Raw genomic sequence first — 19,422 nt, 5'->3', positions numbered from 1 at the left:
TTAGAATAATGTTGAAACTGGATGCCTGGGTGGCTCAGTCAGTTAAGTGTCTGCCTTCAGCTTGGGTCATGATCCCAGGGTTCTGGGGTTGAGCCCTGAGTCTGGCTCCCTGCTCAGTGGGGGAGCCTGCTTCTCCCTCTCTCTGCCCCTCCCCCTGCCTCGTGCTCTCTCTCTCTCTCTGTCTCAAATAAAATCTTTATTAAAAAAAAGGAAGAATGAAGGGGGGGAAATCAGAGGGGGAGATGAACCATGAGAGACGATGGACTCTGAAAAACAAACTGAGGGCTTTAGAGGGGAGAGGGGTGGGGGGATGGGTTAGCCTGGTGATGGGTATTAAGGAGGGCACGTTCTGCGTGGAGCACTGGGTGTTATACACAAACAATGAATCATGGAACACTACATCCAAAACTAATGATGTAATGTATGGTGATTAACATAACCTAATAATAAAAAAAATAAACAAAAAAAGAAAAATGTTGAAACCTGTATGATTCTAAGAGACACTAAGAGAAGAGCTATTCACAGGCCCAAGTGGCTCTGTACGGCACAGAGTTATTGAGAGGGAAGCCTCCCAACTTGGCAGCAACAGAAAAGAAGGTCCTTGATTTAGCAAGACATAGGTTTCCACAAATGTAGTGCCACTTTAGACCTTCTTCTGATCCTTGAGACAGACTTACCATCCTTATTCTCATGTGGACAGGTAAAACAATGCTTCAAAAATATAAAAAATTGAGACAAGAGATTCAAGAGTCTTATATCACACTCTACACCAATTTGTAAAACCTCAAGTTCTGAAAACATACAGAGGTAAAAATAACCTGGCAACACAAGATTTAAAGGGTTCAATGGGATAACAGAAACCATTACAGGTCAGCATTTGCTGGTGGATGATTTCAAACTCCAGATTTGCAAGACAGCCTAGGGATCACATTGGTAAAGAAATCATTTAAATTTCTCTATTAAATGCAGTGACTTTTTCTCTTTTAACAGAACAGCTTGAGAGCTATTAAGAATGTGGACCACGGGGGCGCCTGGGTGGCTCAGTCGTTAAGCGTCTGCCTTCAGCTCAGGTCATGATCCCAGGGTCCTGGGATCGAGCCCCGCATTGGGCTCCTTGCTCCGCGGGAAGCCTGCTTCTCCCTCTCCCTCTCCCCCTGCTTCTGTTCTCTCTCTGGCTGTGTCTCTCTCTGTCAAATAAATAAATAAAATCTTAAAAAAAAAAAAAAAAAAGAATGTGGACCACGGAATGGTGTGTATGTATGTGCAAAGAGCACATGCACAGTAGTCAGTCAGTCATTCACTCAGTTTCTAGTTCAGCTGCCACAAGCTTCCATGGCAGTTATATCATATGTGGTTTTAAAATGTTTTTATTCTTATTCTAGATTGTTTTACTGATATCTATAACAGACTCTATTTACAGATATCTATAACAAAGCATAAAGGACATTACTAATGTTGGAATAATATATAACAGTATAAAACAAAAGTTCTGTAGATTTATTTCAAGATGATCAATTAGCTTCTTGTATTGTTCTTCATCTGAACAAAGTTGTTACTCAGTCTACGAAGACGCCCCTGGCTTTCCAAAACCCAAGCCAAAGAGAAAATTCAAAGATTATGTTAAATTTGAATCTTCTTTCGGGGCGCCTGGGTGGCTCAGTTGGTCAAGAGTCTGACTACTGATTTTGGCTCAGGACACGATCTCAGGGTATGAGACTGAGCCCCGCAATAGGCTCCACGCTCAGCAGGGATTCTCTGAGATTCTCTCCCTCGCCCCCCTGCCTTCCCTCCCCCTCGAGTGTGTGCACGCACATGCTCTTTCTCTCAAATAAATAAATCTTTTTTAAAAATTTGAATCTTCTTGGGGTGCCTGTGTGGCTCAGTTGGTTAAGCATCTTCCTTCGGCTCAGGTCATGATCCCAGGGTCCTAGAATCAAACCCTGTATCAGGCTCCCTGCTCAGTGGGGAGTCTGCTTCTCCCTCTCTCTCTCTCTCAAATAAATAAATAACTCTTTTAAAAAGAATTTGGGGCGCCTGGGTGGCTCAGTTGGTTAAGCGACTGTCTTCGGCTCAGGTCATGATCCTGTAGTCCCTGGATCGAGTCCCGCATCAGGCTCCCTGCTCGGCAGGGAGTCTGCTTCTCCCTCTGACCCTCCCCCCTCTCATGTGCTCTATCTCTCAAATAAATAAATAAAATCTTTAAAGAAAAAAAGAATTTTGAATCTTCTTTTATTGAGGTTAAAACATTCTTTAATGTGTATTATTTGTGCAGAAGTGCTTACAAATCACAGCATGAAAATTTTATGCTTATAAAAAGGAAATCTTCCCCAAAGCAACTTTTATCTATTTTTAATACTATGCAAGTTATGGGTGCCTGGCTGGCTCAGCTGGTAAAGCATGTAACTCTTGATCTTGGGGTCGTGAGTTCGAGCCCCATGTTGGATACAGAGATTACTTTAAAAAAAAATACTACAAAAGTTAAATTTTAATCTATACTTGAATATATATTTGGTACCAAAATAAAGTATCTCCTTTAAATTTCGAAAAATTAGCTTCTCCCTCCATAGTTGAACAGGGTTCACCATTTATTAAATGAGAAATTAAAATGCCCTTTTATAACAAGTCAAAGAACGTTTATAATGATATTCAATAATCAAAAATTTTCTACTTAAAAAAGTCACTTCCTCCTGTCAAAAACAAAGTAACATTAATTCAAAAGGGGCCGAGAAACCATTTATTATGCAAGAAAACCATGTGCCTGCACACTTTGATACCCAGCCACAATATTCTCTCACCTTTTCTCCTTCAACCACATCAAACTCTACAGTTTCTCCATCTCCTACACTGCGCAGATATTTCCGTGGGTTATTCTTCTTGATGGCAGTCTGTCGATAACAGAAAATTCTAAATGAAGTATACATCAATATTGGCCACAGATTTCATCTTTCAAGTTTATTGTATATATTATTACTTTTTTAAATTATCATTCTCCCACTAACCCGGATCTCCAAAACAAACAAAAAACACTGTAAAACTATGTTCCACATTATTGTCTTGATTCATGTTATCTTTTGAAATTCTTCTTGATAGGTGGATTCAACAGAATGCTTAGGTAATATACACAGTTTTGTTACAACCTGATCATAATACTGGATACTATTAGTTCCCTCAAACTATTAAGTACCTAAGATTCAGACTGAACCTCCATCAGTGGTGGGGGGGAAATGCCTTCATGAAATCTTACGTAAAGACACAAATACACATTTCACATAGAGAGGTTTCTATGGACAAGAGAAACTGGTAACCTCAAGAGGAATTGTAAAATATATGAAGGAGTGGAAGGATGATGAAGAATAGAAAAAAAGGAATTTAAAAATGCCAGAAGGATACTTTTTATTATGTTATGTTAATCACCATACATTACATCATTAGTTTTCGATGCAGTGTTCCATGATTCATTGTTTGCGTATAACACCCAGTGCTCCATGCAGTACATGCCCTCCTTAATACCCATCACCAGGCTAACCCATTCCTCCCACCCTCCTCCCCTCTAGAACCCTCAGTTTGTTTCTCAGAGTCCATCGTCTCTCATGGTTCGTCTCCCCCACCGATTTCCCCCCCTTCATTTCTCCCTTCCTATTATCTTTTTTTTTTTTTTAACATATAACGTATTATTTGTCTCAGGGGTACAGGTCTGTGATTCAACAGTCTTGCACCATTCACAGCGCTCACCATAGCACATACCCTCCCCAATGTCTATCACCCAGCCACCCCAAGAAGGATACTTTCTGATGGAATACACAAAATTATCTCAGGAATGAAACATTACTGATAATCATAATCTGGCCTCTTCCCCACCTCCCCCCATTTTAGGCATAAGGAAACATGAGGCTGGTTAGCGATTTAGCTGAAGACCTAAAGATACAGCCTGGTGGGGAAAGTACAGAGAGCGGGTAGGAGAAATTCCTACCCCTGCACTGTATCTCTGATATTTATTTAATATTTTCCCCCATCACACCATTCATATCTCACTCTTCCCTACACATTCCCTGATGATGCATTAAAAGGTTAAGAAGATATTATGCTGCATGAGACATGTGCCTCTAAATATCTGCCTATGAAAAAGCTTCCCTTCCTCAGCCAGTGAAAGGGGGAAACAATAATTTCTGCAATGAATTTCCATTTCTTTAGTTGGTATCTCTAAATAGTTAAAGGGGCTCTGAGTTTCTGTGGAACTAGGTCAACCTTATTTTATAAAGCGATTAGGCATGTGTAATCCAGCCCTTCCCTTACTCTCAGTGGGAGGGAGGAGGGAAAGAAGTGAGCCAATAGGGCAGAGACCGCACCCACAGGGGAGAAAGGCAGCTCAGGACAGGGTATCTGCGCCCGCCCGCAGTTAGAACACTCAGCCATTCCAAAAACGGCCGCTCCCTGCCTGCTCCTTCCCTCCTTCCTGTTAAACTGGGCAGGCCTCAACGCATTGAGGTGACTCACCACACAACCTCATAGGGGCTGGAATCGGGTCATATACTTGCAGGCTAATGATGCTGGCGACCAGTACAGAAACTTGTGAGGTCCTTTTACTGTGGCTGTCACCAAACAGAGTTCTGTACCCAAAAGGTCGATTAACTTCCAGGTATTATAAGCAACACTTTCTTTCAGCCTATTACGACTTTAAAAGTCACCGAATCTCAACAACAACAAAAAAATCTATTCAGAGTATCTAGGTACAACTGATATATATCCAGTCAAGCAGAAATGTAAACAAGAGAAACCACAACTAGAGAGCATAATCTTCGATATCACCAGCTCCAGTCACCACCCCCACCTCAAATTCACAACCCTAAACAGAAGGAAACAAAAACGCAGAAAACCAGATGCTTGACAGAGTCCTGCAGGTAAACGTACTGGAGTTAGTACCTGGCTCTATACTTCCCTGTTGTACACTAAGAGTTCCCCACATATTTGAGACAACTCACTGAAAATTAAATATACAAAAAGAACAAGGGGAGGCATTTCTTCTTTTAACAAACATTGTAAAACAAGTCCAGGATACACAATGAAATAAAGAGCATCCCAGGCCAGGAAAGTGAAGACAGAGATCCCAGGAGCAGACAAGCCTGCCGTTTGCCATATTTTACCCATTTTCTACATCTCCTTCAAATCCAAGGGAACGTGGACCTTTTGACCTGGACATGTGCTAACCATGCCTCATTTTAACAGGAGGGGAGGACTACCCTGGGAATTGGGGAGGTTTCTCATGTCTTGGATACACAGACTCTAACCATCCGCTTTGCTGTGCTTTATTTACCTCAAGTCAGAGTTACTCTGGTAGAAGGGCTTTAACCAAGACCCACCCAGGCAAAAGCCAGATCAGTTCCAGCCAAACACTAAGGAGGAACCACAAAGTCAGGAAAATAAGATGCTAACATGGAAACAAAATTTTGTCAAGGCCTCAAAGGCTTTAAAAATTAGAAACTGGCCTAACTGATTATTACTCCATTCGAATATTACTGCAAACATAAAAACTCAAAACAGTTTATATGATGGAACAGAAGAGTTTATCTGCCAATCTTAAAAAACTTGTGCCCTTGCACAAATAAAAATCACAGTAAGAGTTCAGAGTAGAATAATAGTTTATAGGACTTCATTTTCGAAAAGAGACAACAGCAGATTACAGACACCCCCTCCTCACATGAGAAATGTAACATTTATTATCCCTCTTACCTGATGTACAAATACATCTTCTTTGGTGTCATTTCTGTTGGGAGACAAAAAAGTTCATAAATAAAAGTACTAGGTATATGGAAAAACTTAGAAGAACAGATGTTTTTATGAGTTTAGATCCCAAGACTTCAAAAAGACAACATAAACTTTTGTTTATCCTCTCAACTTAATTCAGATGCCTGGAATCAGTCCTTGTGAAAAACTTCCAAACCTGCAAGATACCTGTCTTACTCCTCCATATTACCGGAGTGCTTAGATCCAAGTGTACAGATTTTACAGAAATATCCCTTCCCTCTCATCTCCTCCTAAATCATGTGGAATGTAATCAGAGCCTGAGATTTCCCTCCCAGTAAAAGCAAAGTAGGACAGTTCAGAGGACAGGGCACAGCTGTGAACTAGGCTCTCCTTACACTGAAACCTAAAACAGCACCCCCCCTTCCTTCCTGCCCTAACTCACCCCCCACCCCACCAAATCAGATAAGGAAGAAATGAAGGAATTTTTAAAGGGGGGGCAAAGAAAATGACAATATCATGTAAAAACTTCATCACACTCCCAACAGCCTACAGTTGTGTTCTTGTTTTTATATGGCTAGAAGTTACCATTGTCTATTTTTATTTTTTTAAGATTTTATTTATTTATTTGTCAAAGAGAGAGAGCACAAGCAGGGGGAGCAGAAGAGGGAGAAGCAGGCTCCCCGCTGAGCAGGGAGCCGGATGTGGGACTCGATCCCAGGACCCTGGGGGTCATGACCTGAGACGAAGGCAGAGGCTTAAGGACTGAGCCACCCAGGCGTCCCGAAGTTACCATTGTTTAAAGAATACACTCCACTTTCTACACAGGACTTGGGACAGACCTGGGTTACAGATCCAGCTCAATTACTCACTAGTTGTGTGACCTTAGAAAAGTTGCTTAACCAGTCTAAGATTCCATTTCTCCATCTGTGAAATTATGGATGTGGTCCCAATTATCCTAAGGTCCTTCCCATTTCTCATTTATCTCCCTCACCTTTTCTCTTCTAATGACTGAATTTTATAAAATACATTATTTATCAGTATTCTGGAAATGTATTTTAATTAATATTTAACACCAGTAGCTTAGAAATGAGAATGTTGACAGCGCTTACAAATCTTAAAACTTACTCCAGACATCAATTAAAAACCAAACAAACAAACAAAAAACTTACGTAAGCCATTTAAAAAGTATGGTAAAGGATTTATAAACTGCTGGTGCCATAAAGTAAGCATGCATTTTAAAAACATATACAGAGATACACACATACCGATTTATAAATCCATATCCATTTCTGACGTTGAACCATTTGACAGTGCCAAGGACTTTGGTGGCTAAAATAAGATTAAGCAGATAAATTAGTATCTGACCTACAAAGAGATAAAGCTCATATCAATAAGGTCTTGATAGCATTATATAAAGCCTAAACATACCTGAGGAAACCATTAAAGGCTTAATTCTAAAATATATACGGAAAAGAAAATGGAGCAAGGGAAGATATCATAGGAAAATACTTTTCAGAAGACTAAACCTCTCTTCCTTGTTAAACTTTTCAGTAAAGTCATAAGAAAAGGAGTGGTTGTAAATCTATACAATTCTGCAATAATTAAAATTGGGAAACACTGTTTAAGGAAAAAAACAAACAAAAAACACTCTTTAAGATCAAAGTTTTAATGCTGAAAAATTTTCTAAGTGCAAAAGAAGGGTCACAATGAAAGAGAAGATAGATAGATGAACAAAGTACCAATGACCCTAACACATCACTTTCACACTCTGACATATAAGGCAAACTTTAAGTGAAATAATAGCTCCTACAAAGCTACTGTTTTGTAGCTAATCTACAAAGACATAAAGTAGCTTGTCTAGTTGCCAGATGGGGGCCTATCAGAGGAGTCAAGAGTAATAATAGAACTGATGCTGTCTCAATCCCAGTTTGTACTCACCCCCCCTAGGCATGATGTAACAGGCCTTTCCAAACCGTAGTGATGAATTTGGGCTTCTGTTTCATTGTTTATCCTACTCTCTGCAGTTGGTGAGAGTCAAACTCAGCATTTTTTACAAAATCCCCCTCTTTAACCTGATTGTCTCAACTTTCCATCATGAGTAGGACAATTTCTGTACAACACCAGACTTCAACAGAATTCAAGAGAAGGAATCTAAATAATATGGTCATATTACTTGTACTTCAGAGATTCATATGTCAGTCGTCAAGCATGATTTGAGAAGACTCCTTTGAATCAATTGTGAATGCTAAATTCAGAACCTCTAGGAAATGCCTACATCTAAATTCAGGAAACACATAAAGCAATTATCAAGACTCAGTGAAACAGGAAATACGACAATAAGAGTAAAGTTAAAAAAAAAAAGGCTTAGTAGAGAATGAAAGTAATCTATGCTGCCTCTCTATGAGATACAAAGTTGATAACTTCAAGGATAAACAATAAGGATTCCGTTTTTAAATTCAAGACTAAAAGAGTAATTAGCTCTTGCTTGCTTGTGGGCAGATGCTGTCCACTGTTCTGCTATGTTGATATGCCCAAGGAAGTATTTTAGCTGTAAAAAGAAAAAAAAAAACAAAACAAAACCTCATTATGCCTCTAAAGTCATTCAGCCCACCACTGACTGAGCAATCTCCAGCTCTATGTCCAAGTAATGAAGATCTCTCCAATGAAGAGATTGAACCATTGGAATCTTCAGTTTTAGGCCATTCTAATTAGAGCAACAGGTCAAAGAAGAAAAAAAAAAACCTGTATTAGATCTAAATGTACACAGAAGAGGCTCATTTTTGATAAATCATATGCTTTTAAGTCACATGTTATTTCAAATGATAGGCTTTTTGTGCCTTTCATTTGCCCCAAAATTAATGACCTGGGAAAATATAAAGATAGGAACTCTTTGATCCACTTCCATATAGTTAATGTCTAGCACTGTCAAAGGAATAATCTTGATTAGAAAGGCAACACTAATAGGAAAAAAGATGAAATTTTTAAGTCGAACTTCAATCCAGGCTGAAGGCCATTTTTACTCCCCAAAGTAGTTTTTCAAAATGTCCTAATTCCACAAATATCTCCAACAATGTCATAGAATCGAACTTTCATGCATACCTCTTGCTTTAAAACCATAAACTCACTTCACATACACAGAGGAAGGGGAGCGGGTAGTTCAGAGGAAGACCATATGGCTTCTAGGATGTTTATTAGGAAAGTTTTCTTTCACTCGGGTAAACTATCTCTGGCCTATGGTTATCCACTGAAGTTAAAGACTGTTTGCAGGAACCAGAATGGGAGAATCCAAAACCAGAATTCCATTTCAGTCAGCACTGTGCCTTGCACATTTTAGGCACCCATGTGTTTGCCTGGCAAAGGAAAGAAGATGGCAGAACACACTGGACAGGGACAAACAGTGTCAAAATGTCATGTAGAAGGCTGTCCTTCATTTTAAGAGTTGGAGTTACAGTGGAAAGATGAAAGACCTCCAGAATCATCACCTGGGATGTGGTAGAGGCTTAATAGCAGTTGGTGGTTAAGAAAAGTTAATTTATCTGTTCCTTTCATCTTTAAAGCTATCTGCTTCAGTTTATTTTTTTAAGATTCTATTTTTTTTTTAAGATATTTATTTATTTATTTATTTGACAGAGAGAGAGACAGTGAGAGAGGGAACACAAGCAGGGACAGTGGGAGAGAGAAAAGCAGGCTTCCCACTGAGCAGGGAGCCAGATGCGGGGCTCGATCCCAGAGTCCTGGGATCACGACCTGAGCCGAAGGCAGACGCTTATCGACTGAGCCACCCAGGCACCCCTCTGCTTCAGTTTAAAATCCAGCAGTTTAGTTTAGATCCAGAGGGTACAAGGATCAAGTGAAAACCTGAAAACTTTCCTGTATAGAAAAATGAATATTGAGAATATACCTTAACACTGCTTTGGTTAACCCAAGGTTGTCTCTCTCAGACATTTTGCATGGAAATGTTCCAAGAAACACTTGTTGGAAACAATATCCCAATACAACAGTGACTAGACTGAAGTAACTTTTAGTCCAGCAAAATGAGGGCAATTTTGTTTCTGAACCTACACAGGTTACATTTAGCATGTTGTCCCCCAGTAACTGAGTAAAAGCTCTGGAAGAACAAAACAGGCCTTTCAAAGCGGGGGGGTGGAACTGTATTACTTTCTTCACCTTATTCCTTCAATTTTCTTCCTAGGAAATTGAGTAGGCAAGGCTCAGAGATCAAACAGGCCCCACCCCAAATAGTGTTAATTGCTCTGAAGCATCCTACACCATCTCTTAACTTTCCTGTTTAAAGAGAAGAGTGAATGACATAGGCACACACCCTTCAGAGTTTATTCACCACCCACCTACTTTGTAAACCCGCTTAAAGCCTCACACGGGGCATTCGTTCAGCCTCGAGAACGCTGAAATAGGCGACAATACCAACAATGACAACAGAAACCCTTTCTACTGCTCTGCCCCACCGACCTGAACGTCTCATCTTCCCATCTGTTTTCTTCGTAAGTTACAAGTCCCAAGATAAGGATGTTTTGAACAAACGTCATACCCACCCTATGGACGAAGTTTTTTCAGCTGCTGCACCAAGTGCATTCCCACAGTCCGGGAAGAAGAAAACGCGTAAGCGATTGGTAAACACTGAATGGTTCTTTGCAGCAGTGGGCAGAGGGAGGGAGGAGGACGTGGGACCGAGACCCAAGTTTCCCGGAGAGGATTGCAACACCTCTTAGCCGGCATGTGGCCGACAGAAGCATGGCGTCTTTCCCGTGCCCATGTGGGAAGGGCGTCTGGGACAGACACCTGAGCCTTCTCAGCAAGAAGCCTTTCCACCTTGCCCTCCCTGGGCCCCTAGCCCCACTTTTCCCGGAGGGAAACCCTCACCTCACCCAGATCCCAAGCGAGGACTCCACAGTCCCCGTTCCACGTTGTCTGTCCCTCCCCCTACATCCACATGCATCCCTACCCTGGGTCCCCCCTCACAGACCGTCGCTCCTTTCCTCTTTGGACCGAAATATTCGCCACTACGGGAATGTGTGACAGTGCCCGCGCCTAGGTGACAAAAGTTAAGACCCCAACTTGCTGGCCCGGGACCGGGAGAGGCGCGCACGGGACAGCCAGGTGTGCAGGGCGCCGCGCGCTCACGCGGGAGCCTCTGCAGGGCGGACGGGCTGCGGCCACCGGCGCTGGGGACCCCTACTGTCACTCTGCCGCCCGGGTGGGAAATGCAGCCGGAGCTGCCAGCACGTGCTCGGCCGCCCGCAGCCGGCGGCCCCACTCGGAGCTGCCCCCACCCTCCGCGGCCTGACTCACCGAGAACTTTTTTCTCCGCGTCTTCACTGCCGGAGGGGGCTGAAGAGGCGGGGGGCGCGGTGCCCGTGGCTGCGGGGGCCGCGTCCCCACCGGGGTTTCCTGCGACGAGGGCGGCGGGCGCCGGGGTTGCGGCCTGGGACGCGCCGCTGCCCACCGGGCTCTTGGGCGCGGGGTCCTGGGGGACCGCGGCGGCCGCCTCCGCCGGAGCCTGCGGGAGGGTGGTGGTGGTGGTGGTGGTGGTGGTGGTGGTGGTGGTGGTGGTGGTGGCCTCGCCCGCCTCGCTCATGCCGCCTCCTCTGCTCTCACTCGGGCACCTCGGTGGCGGTTGGTCGGCGGTTAGCGCGGCTGGTGGTCGCGGCGGCCGGGGCTCGCTCTCGGGGAGGCCGGTGCGGATCTCGCGGCGCAGGCGGCGGCGGCCGAGGTGGGGTCTCGCGGCGGAGGCGGCTCGAGCTCTCGGGCTGCGCGCTCGCTCCTGGGCTCCTCGCTCGATCTTACTGCCCCAAAAATGGCCCCGCACAAGTTTTTCTAGGCGGCGCACCGGCCCGGGAGGGAAGGGCGGGCGAGGGAAGAGGGTGGGGAAAGTTGGCTTCAGAGCTGGGCACGACTCTCATTAGCATTTAAAGGCGCCCGATGCCCTTTCCAAGCCACCAGTCCGCCCGAGACTGGAGCGAAGGGGCCGAGTTGGAGAGTCAAGGGGAAGCCCGGGGAAGCTTTGCACTGCAGTCTGGAGTTTGCTGAGGAGCACGCGCTGCTGGCCCTTTGTTGGAGCGGGGTAGCGGGGCCCCAATCCGCGCGACATCTTGACACCTTGAAACTGAGCTTTGGGCGAAGTAAAATAGGGGATCCAAATTACGCGGGGCTTCTCTCCCAAACGCTTGTTTTTAAGCCCTTTATATTTATTCATTGGTTATTCAACGTTTATGAAGTACCAGAAACTATTTCTGACACAACAATTAAGAATGAAACAAAATCTTAACTCTACTTGACTGTTTATTCCTAAGCGATAACTTACGGATAATTTTATCTATAAGCCACAGGTAAGGAAATTGAAGTGCAAACGTCAGAGAATAAATTCACATCCTACCTTCTGCTCCAGTTGTATCTCACTGCTGGTGAAAGCTTAAGCAACTGAGCCCGCTTAGCTTCAGGGATGAGAGGTACAGAGAAACAGATCCACCCAATAAACATATTCCCAGTTTGAAGGGTCCACATGGCCTTTAGAGAAGGCACTGGATTATGCTAGACACATGGCCAGAGCGACTATGTATGACCTGTACCCAGCGCCTATTTGGAATTTAGGGGTATTTGGTGTCCTTTGCCCATAGGGTCCAGACAGACCTAGGTATAAATTCTAGTTTTGCTCTTTACTGAGAGAGTTCAATGGTGTGCAGTGTCACAGAGGGTATTTCCTCCTTTTAAAGTTTCTCAAAGGCACTGTGGAAAGATGAGATTATCATATGTTAACTCCAGCTTTTGTCCAACAAAAGCTCATTTTCTTCATTTCCTAGTCTCCTGAATTATTTACCTATTGTTTTCCCCTGGAATTGTCTGTTTTGTAACTACATCAAGAGGGGTGCTATCAAGTGTAATTCACCATTGTATCCTCACTGGCTAACACAGTACCTAGCATAGAGCTAGAACACAGTAAATGTTTACTAAATGAAAACAAATGAACAAAAAGACCAAAATTTTCCAAATTTATCAACACACTCATTATCAAGTGTTAACTATCCAGCTTTATTACTTTCTTACTCCATTGATAAAAAAATACAAATTAAAGAAAATAAATTCTTAGAACAAAATAGCAAAATATGGAATTTTTTTTACTTTCCCATGTACTTCTATGTTTTAAAAATTACAAACACCTAAATGTTAAATTCATATTTTAGTTTGACTTCAATATGGAGCATGTGGTAATGTTAATGTGGGTGTTTTTAAAAAATCCTGGTCAAATACTTAGCATGAATAAAGTATTTCTTAATTTTAAAGATGCTAGTCTTTACATGATAAGCATGAATGATTCTGGCAAGGACTGGCCATTGACTTTCGTATCCAACAAAATTATTATCATTGCTGTTTACCATGTAGAACTGGATTGCAAGAAAAGAGAGGGCTTGAACTCTTCAAACTCTAATAGTCAAGCCCTTTTTAAAAATATATGCAGGTACACCCCGCTTTTCAAAGATTCATGTTAAGCCATTCCACTTTCACAAAAGACCTCCATTAGTACCTGTTTTCCACTAACAGAAAAAAATCCAAAGAGGACTTCGCTTCTATGAAAAAAAGGCGAAGAGCAAAGATAGTGTTCAGCATTTGCTTTGTGGCAAGTCATCATAGAGCAGAGTGCACCCTGAGCAGCGAGCATGGCCCTGCAGGGCTCCTTCCCTGGGAGCCACACTCAAGCATCTCAGTCTCAATCTGCCATAGCCTTGAACTGTTTCTGTGAGTATCTGCATTTTATCTTGATTTATTTTGTGCATCTGTTAGCAAGATGTGTCCTAAGGTTTCATAAGAGCCCAAGAGAGGTTATTTTTTGGGTCTGGGAGTGCTCAAAAATTTTTCCGTATAAATAAATGGTAATTGTGTTTTTGTGACATTTCGGGTTCATGGAAACATTCTACCTAACAATAGCGGGGGAAACCTGTGTACATATTTACCCTTGGAAAATAATTCCTAATTAACAGGTGGGGTCTCCAACCTCTGGAATATCCTAAAATACTTACAGATGCATCCTGGAATTTCTTAGAATTTTGTGCTGGAATGGCTACCAAAACTACTCCTCATTTTCATCCAAGAAAAAGCAGTGTGCAGCTTGCAATTCTTGGTATTGTGCTAAATAACTCTAGAGAGAATTATTTAGAACAAACAAGATCTATGTTGTTTTATTTTTTTTTTTTAAGATTTTTATTTATTTATTTTAGAGAGAGTGTGCATGGAAAAGCAGGAGGGGCAGAGGAAGAGAGAGAATCTCAAGCAGACTCCGCGCTGAGCGGGGAGCCCAAACTGGGGCCCTATCTCATGACCCTGGGATCATGACCAGAACCGAAATCAAGAGTGGGACGTTTAAGCGACTGAGCCACCCAGGTGCCCCAAGATCTATGTTGTTTTATTTATCATAACTAGAGAGTAATTTGGATACAGATGGCCCATAAAGTCTTCCCTTCCTTCACTCATTAATTCACACACTCACTTAGCATGTATTTACTAAGCACACACTATGTACCAAAGTGCTACATTATGAGTTTCCAATGTGAACCAAAATGAAGTTTGCACTAACGTTTTGGGTTTTTTTTTTTCTCATGTGATGTTAAATAATTTTTTTTACTATCATTTCCTTTGTAAGAAAATGTCATTTCTAAAAAAAAGAAAGAAAAGAAAATGTCACTTCTTAAATTTGAGATTAAGTGGAATAAACAAAAAATGAATTGTAATCCCATTGTTGGCAGCAAACATTTTTAAGCAATGACTGACTCGATCATGAAAATAAAAGCCACTCTGTTCCTAGTATGAAGGGACTTAGAGCTTCCACAACTTCCAGAAAGGCTGAGGGGTTGGGGGGTTGTGAGAGAGAAAATCCAAGAAGCTCCACTGAAGGTAACAAATCCAGCCAGTGGTTCTCGGGAACCCTCCCAAAGCCACTAGAGTTACAGGATCTCTAGGAGACTCTCAACCATTCAGGGCTACAGCCGGGTTTGGGAAGACTTAAAGCTTATGCAATTTAGACACCTCTCTTTAAGAAAAAAATAATGAATACAAAATTACTAATGCCGCTCTCGCGGTTTTGAAGGGGCAAGAAAGAAGCCCCTTAAGTCTAAACTCCCTTAGCTTACATGTGTCCACATGTGTCCACCCCATACCAGCTATCTTAATCAGCAACATAGATGCTAGAGTTCCTCAAGAAGTTTATCTGTAAGCAGCTTTGAACCTCCATCAGTCCATGCATCCTCCTGTAACTAACTGGAAAACAATGACATTCTTCTCTTCGGCCTTCTAAATCTTGAACTAAATCTTGAACCAGTCTCATTGACAGATTCCAACTTGGAACCATACAGGGAAGGAAATTCTGGGAAATATAGTGCTGCCTTTGAGGAGGCTAAGGATGATGCTGAGTTGCCAAGAGACTATCCAGCATATCACCCTCGGGAGGAAAATAACAATTGGCTAAAGGAGATTAAGGAGAGTTTAAGCCATTCAAGGAACTAGAGCTTTAAAGTATGTAAGCATTGGTGTATTAGCATATCTGAGACTGAAAAACAGTGCTCTTCTAAACCTGATTGATGCTAAGACAAAGAACAGGAAAAAAAATGGTCCGTTTGGAATAAAGAAGTAGAGGAATAAGAGAGCAAAAGATTTGTCATGGTCTCCAGCAATTTCTTCCCCTTCAGGGGAGGAGATAGCCTGACTATAAGTCTCTGTTTGGCATTCACTAATAATGCATTCAACACATTATTGGCCATTCACATTAGGTGCTAAGGATATCATGCAAATCAAGACCAGAATGTTCCCTGTATTAAAGGAGCTATTGGTCCAGACCAGCACTGCATAACTGAAATATAACTTGAGCCCCAAATAGGAGACATATATGTAATTTTAAAATTTCTGCCAGCCACAATAAACAGGTAAAAAGAAACAGATTAAACTGATTTTAATACATTTTCCTTAATCTGATATGTCCAAAATATGTATTATCATTTCAACATTTAACCAATATAAAGTTATTGTCTATTTTACATTATTTTTTTCTTTTGATACTATTTTTAAACTCTGGTGTGTATTTTAAACTTACAGCACCTCTCATTGGACTTGCCACATTTAAAGCGCTCAGTGTGGTTAGTGGCTACCATATGGAGTTGTACAAATCTAGACAAGGACAAGTTTAATTTTTTTAAGCTTTTTTTTTTTTTTTTTTTTTTTTTTTTTTTTAGTAATCTTTACACCCAACGTGGGGCTCAAACTCACAACCCTGAGCTCAAGAGTCACATGCTCTTTCAACTGAGCCAGCCAGGTGCCAGCCAGGTGCACAAGAAGTTTAACCTGAATAATTCTCCACAAGCACATTGTGAAAAATTCCTGGCCTTGAAATCTGAACCACACATCCGTCTGTGGTAACGCATTAAGATAAGGTTACCTGTCAGGCTCACTTGAGCTTCCCTATGACATATAATACCCAAAGAACTTACATGAATCATAATTCCATGATTCTGAATAGTTGTATGGCAGTGTCACTGATAAATTCTACAGCATGTAAATGAAGTTAATTTACAATACCCATTCCTTGCCAACACTGCTTGTGCAGACATACAACTCTTCTTTTTAAACATATATCGTCATACCAAGGTGAAGATAGAGTCTAGGCTGTCTTCTTTTTCATTAAGAGAACTAGGGGTAGGGTAGGGGATTGACTGTGACTTAACCCTCTCCTATGCGAGACTGGATTGAAGATTTGGAAAACACTGCACCTCTAGATCTGAGGTTGCTGAGAGAGGAGAAGCAATTACTGAGAAACTTAAAAAGCAGGTTTAAAAAAAAAAAAAACGATTGTTTCTTTTTTTTTATTTTATATAAAACTTACAGCTTCTCAAAGACTTTGTTGTGTTTGTTTTGCTTCTATTTTTTTTCCTAAACTATTCTTTCATCATTAAGATAAGTTTTTAATGTTGCTTTAAAGATTAGCAAATTGGTATACTTTTGGTTGAAGAACTTAAAAGGTTGTCTGATAGATAAATAAGAACTGGAAAAACGTACTAGAAATTATCCATTTCAACCCCACTCATTTTACAAATGAGAATCAGAGAGATTAATCAGCTTTCTCAAACTAACTCATCTAGTTAGTGGCAAAGCTAAAATCAAAACCTGAATCTCCTTATACTCAGTCAAGTGCTCCTTCTTCTATACAATTCTAGTTGAAAAAAATCCCCGTTGCTCTGACATTGAGTCTAGTGGTGTTTCAACTCTCCTCTTTGATTAAGCATATAAGAATTGGAATCTGGTAAAATGTAAGAAACATGCATAGAAATCTGTAAACATTCTGAACTCACCTCAGAAATAGAATCAACTGATGGGGCACCTGGCTGGCTCAGTCAGTAAAGCATACAATTCTGGATCTCCCCATTGTGAGTACACGCCCCACAATGGGTATGGAGCTTACTTTAAGAAGAAAAAAAAAAAAGAATCAACTGTGCAAGGCTCTCTGGCCACTAGACAATGTTCATCTTCCCAATGAAGACGCCTGGAGAGGAAACCAAACATCTGTGTGCAATTTTAGTTTTATAGCATTTGGAACTAACTCTCAAAACAATGCATAAAATATATTCTCTTCCGGCGCCTGGGTGGCTCAGTCGTTGGGAGTCTGCCTTCGGCCCGGGTCATGATCCCGGGGTCCTGGGATCGAGCCCCACATCGGGCTCCCTGCTCCACAGGAAGCCTGCTTCTCCCTCTCCCACTCCCCCTGCTTGTACCCTCTCTCTCGCTTGTGTTGTGTTCCCTCTCTCTCGCTGTGTCTCTCTATGTCAAATAAATAAATAAAATCTTTAAAAATATATATATATATTCTCTTCTTCCTGAAAAAGCTTTCTTCTGTCTCTTTCTACACAGATTACTTTTCCTTTTTTTCTCCTGTTCCAATCTACTTTCTCTATTCCTTTTCATCTTCTTCAGTACTTCCCTTTATATCTTTACTTTTTCAAAAATTAAATCTAATTGGATATCTAATCCAAACTCTTGTCTGGGAGATCTAATGCCTTATGGGGTTTTCCATTTTCTCTTTCTTTCTTTCTTGGATATGATAATTCTGGGAAATAAATCCTCAACCAGCAAAAGAAAAAAGGGAAAGCATCCGATAGATCTCTTCATCAATGTTTGCACTTCAAAATTCTTTCTCCTCTCCTCTTTAATATGAACTCTTCCTCTTGGTCAGACTTGACTAGCGTCTCTAACTGCTTCCTGTAGTGATCTATTTTGATTTTGGAGACACCTGTTTAATTTGATTGTGATACACCCCCCAACATGGGACCTCCAGAGTAGAAACTGGAAATGAGAAAATTTGTAAGGGTAAGGGAAAAACTAGCTCCTAATAAAAACTGCAAGAGACAAAGATTAATATTAATTAAGTACCATCAGACATTTGACTTCCATAAGCACACAATGTTGAAGAAAAAAATTACTACGAAGTAGCAATATTTCCTAGTGTAATATGAGTGTGTACTTATTTTGATACTATGAATTAAACATAAACAGAGTAATATCGACCTCTTTCAAGTGCTTAGATCTCCAGAAATCTTACTGCACTCTGAACAAACTATTTTTAGTCCTCTTTTTTTTTTTCAAGTAATCTGTATACCCAATATGGGGCTCAAACTCTCAACCCCAAGATCAAGAGTTACATGGTCTACCAACTGAGCCAGCCAGGTGCCCCATCTAGTCCTCTTTTTATTCTGCTTTTACCTGAATTCTTTGCACAGGTGCAAAGAATTGGTCTAAATATAGGATGTTGGGGAATTTAAATTTGAGCTATAACAAGGAGTTGAGTGATGGAGTGAGGTGTGCATCACCCTCCAGAGCAGACTTCTGCTCCTGTCAAATCCGGGTAATAGAGTATCAATTATGCAGGTCCCACTGGGCCTTTCACAATAAGTCAAGACTCTATCCCGCCACCAACCTCCTGCCCACGAAGATTGTCTTTAGAACCCTCCCAAATAGAGATAACTGACAGTCATTTTGTCATGATTGAGTTTGAACAAAATAAGTATTATGATAGGATACCTGTGTCCTAATTAGATTGTATTTTACTACAATTTACAGTTACATATAAGCTTGTTGCAAGTTTCCAGAAACACATCCACCTAATGTTGTTTTGCTTTGAGACATGAAATATATTTTCAAAAATTGTTTTAGTAAAATAATCTTTCCTTTCGTTGTATTCCTGGTTAGGCAACTTACAGTGATTTTCAACATCATGACTCTCAAGCCAGTTTTTTCTTCTCTTTGACTTATTACACCATTTAACTTGAAAAGGAGTAATTCCTAAAAGAGTAGTTTCATTGGTAAAGATGGAGCAATTTTAGTCTTTGTTCTCGGTGGCAGAAACGAGAGGACGAAGGGGACTTCATCTTTTGGAAAGCATCACAATAAGATGTCTTGTTGTGTCACCACTGTGGCTCTAAGGCCTGTCATCTTCAAAAGTCAACTGTGGCAAACGTGGTTATCCTGCCAAGTGGGAGAGAAAGGATAACTGGAGTGCCAAAGCTAAAATACCACTGGACCAGTGGAATGAGGCACCTAAAAATCAAATACTGCAGATTCAGGCCTGAATTCCAGGAAGGAACAACACCTAAACCCAAGAGGGCAGCTGTTGCAGCATCCAGTTCATCTTAA

General features: G+C 41.3%; 1 protein-coding gene and 1 pseudogene across 2 annotated transcripts in view; one reads left to right on the top strand and one right to left on the bottom strand.

Annotated features, from left to right (window-relative positions):
- The window catches only part of YBX3 (Y-box binding protein 3), a 26,024-nt gene extending 14,443 nt beyond the window's left edge, over positions 1 to 11,581 (bottom strand). Inside the window, exons 1-4 of one of the 2 annotated variants that reach the window (XM_027592409.1) lie at positions 11,050 to 11,581; positions 7,008 to 7,071; positions 5,728 to 5,761; positions 2,796 to 2,885 (exon numbers count right to left, since the gene is read on the bottom strand). In XM_027592409.1, coding sequence (XP_027448210.1) covers positions 2,796 to 2,885; positions 5,728 to 5,761; positions 7,008 to 7,071; positions 11,050 to 11,335 — 474 coding nt within the window. In that variant the 5' untranslated portion in view covers positions 11,336 to 11,581. The remainder of the gene's footprint in view (positions 1 to 2,795; positions 2,886 to 5,727; positions 5,762 to 7,007; positions 7,072 to 11,049) is intronic. The other variant, XM_027592408.1, reaches the window with a different exon arrangement.
- LOC113922278 lies at positions 11,334 to 19,422 on the top strand (annotated as a pseudogene).

The sequence above is a fragment of the Zalophus californianus genome, chromosome 9 (genome assembly GCF_009762305.2).
Source record: "Zalophus californianus isolate mZalCal1 chromosome 9, mZalCal1.pri.v2, whole genome shotgun sequence".
Lineage (NCBI taxonomy): Eukaryota > Metazoa > Chordata > Mammalia > Carnivora > Otariidae > Zalophus > Zalophus californianus.
Note: the sequence above shows the minus strand (reverse complement) of the source record. Positions and strands in the feature narration are given on the sequence as shown.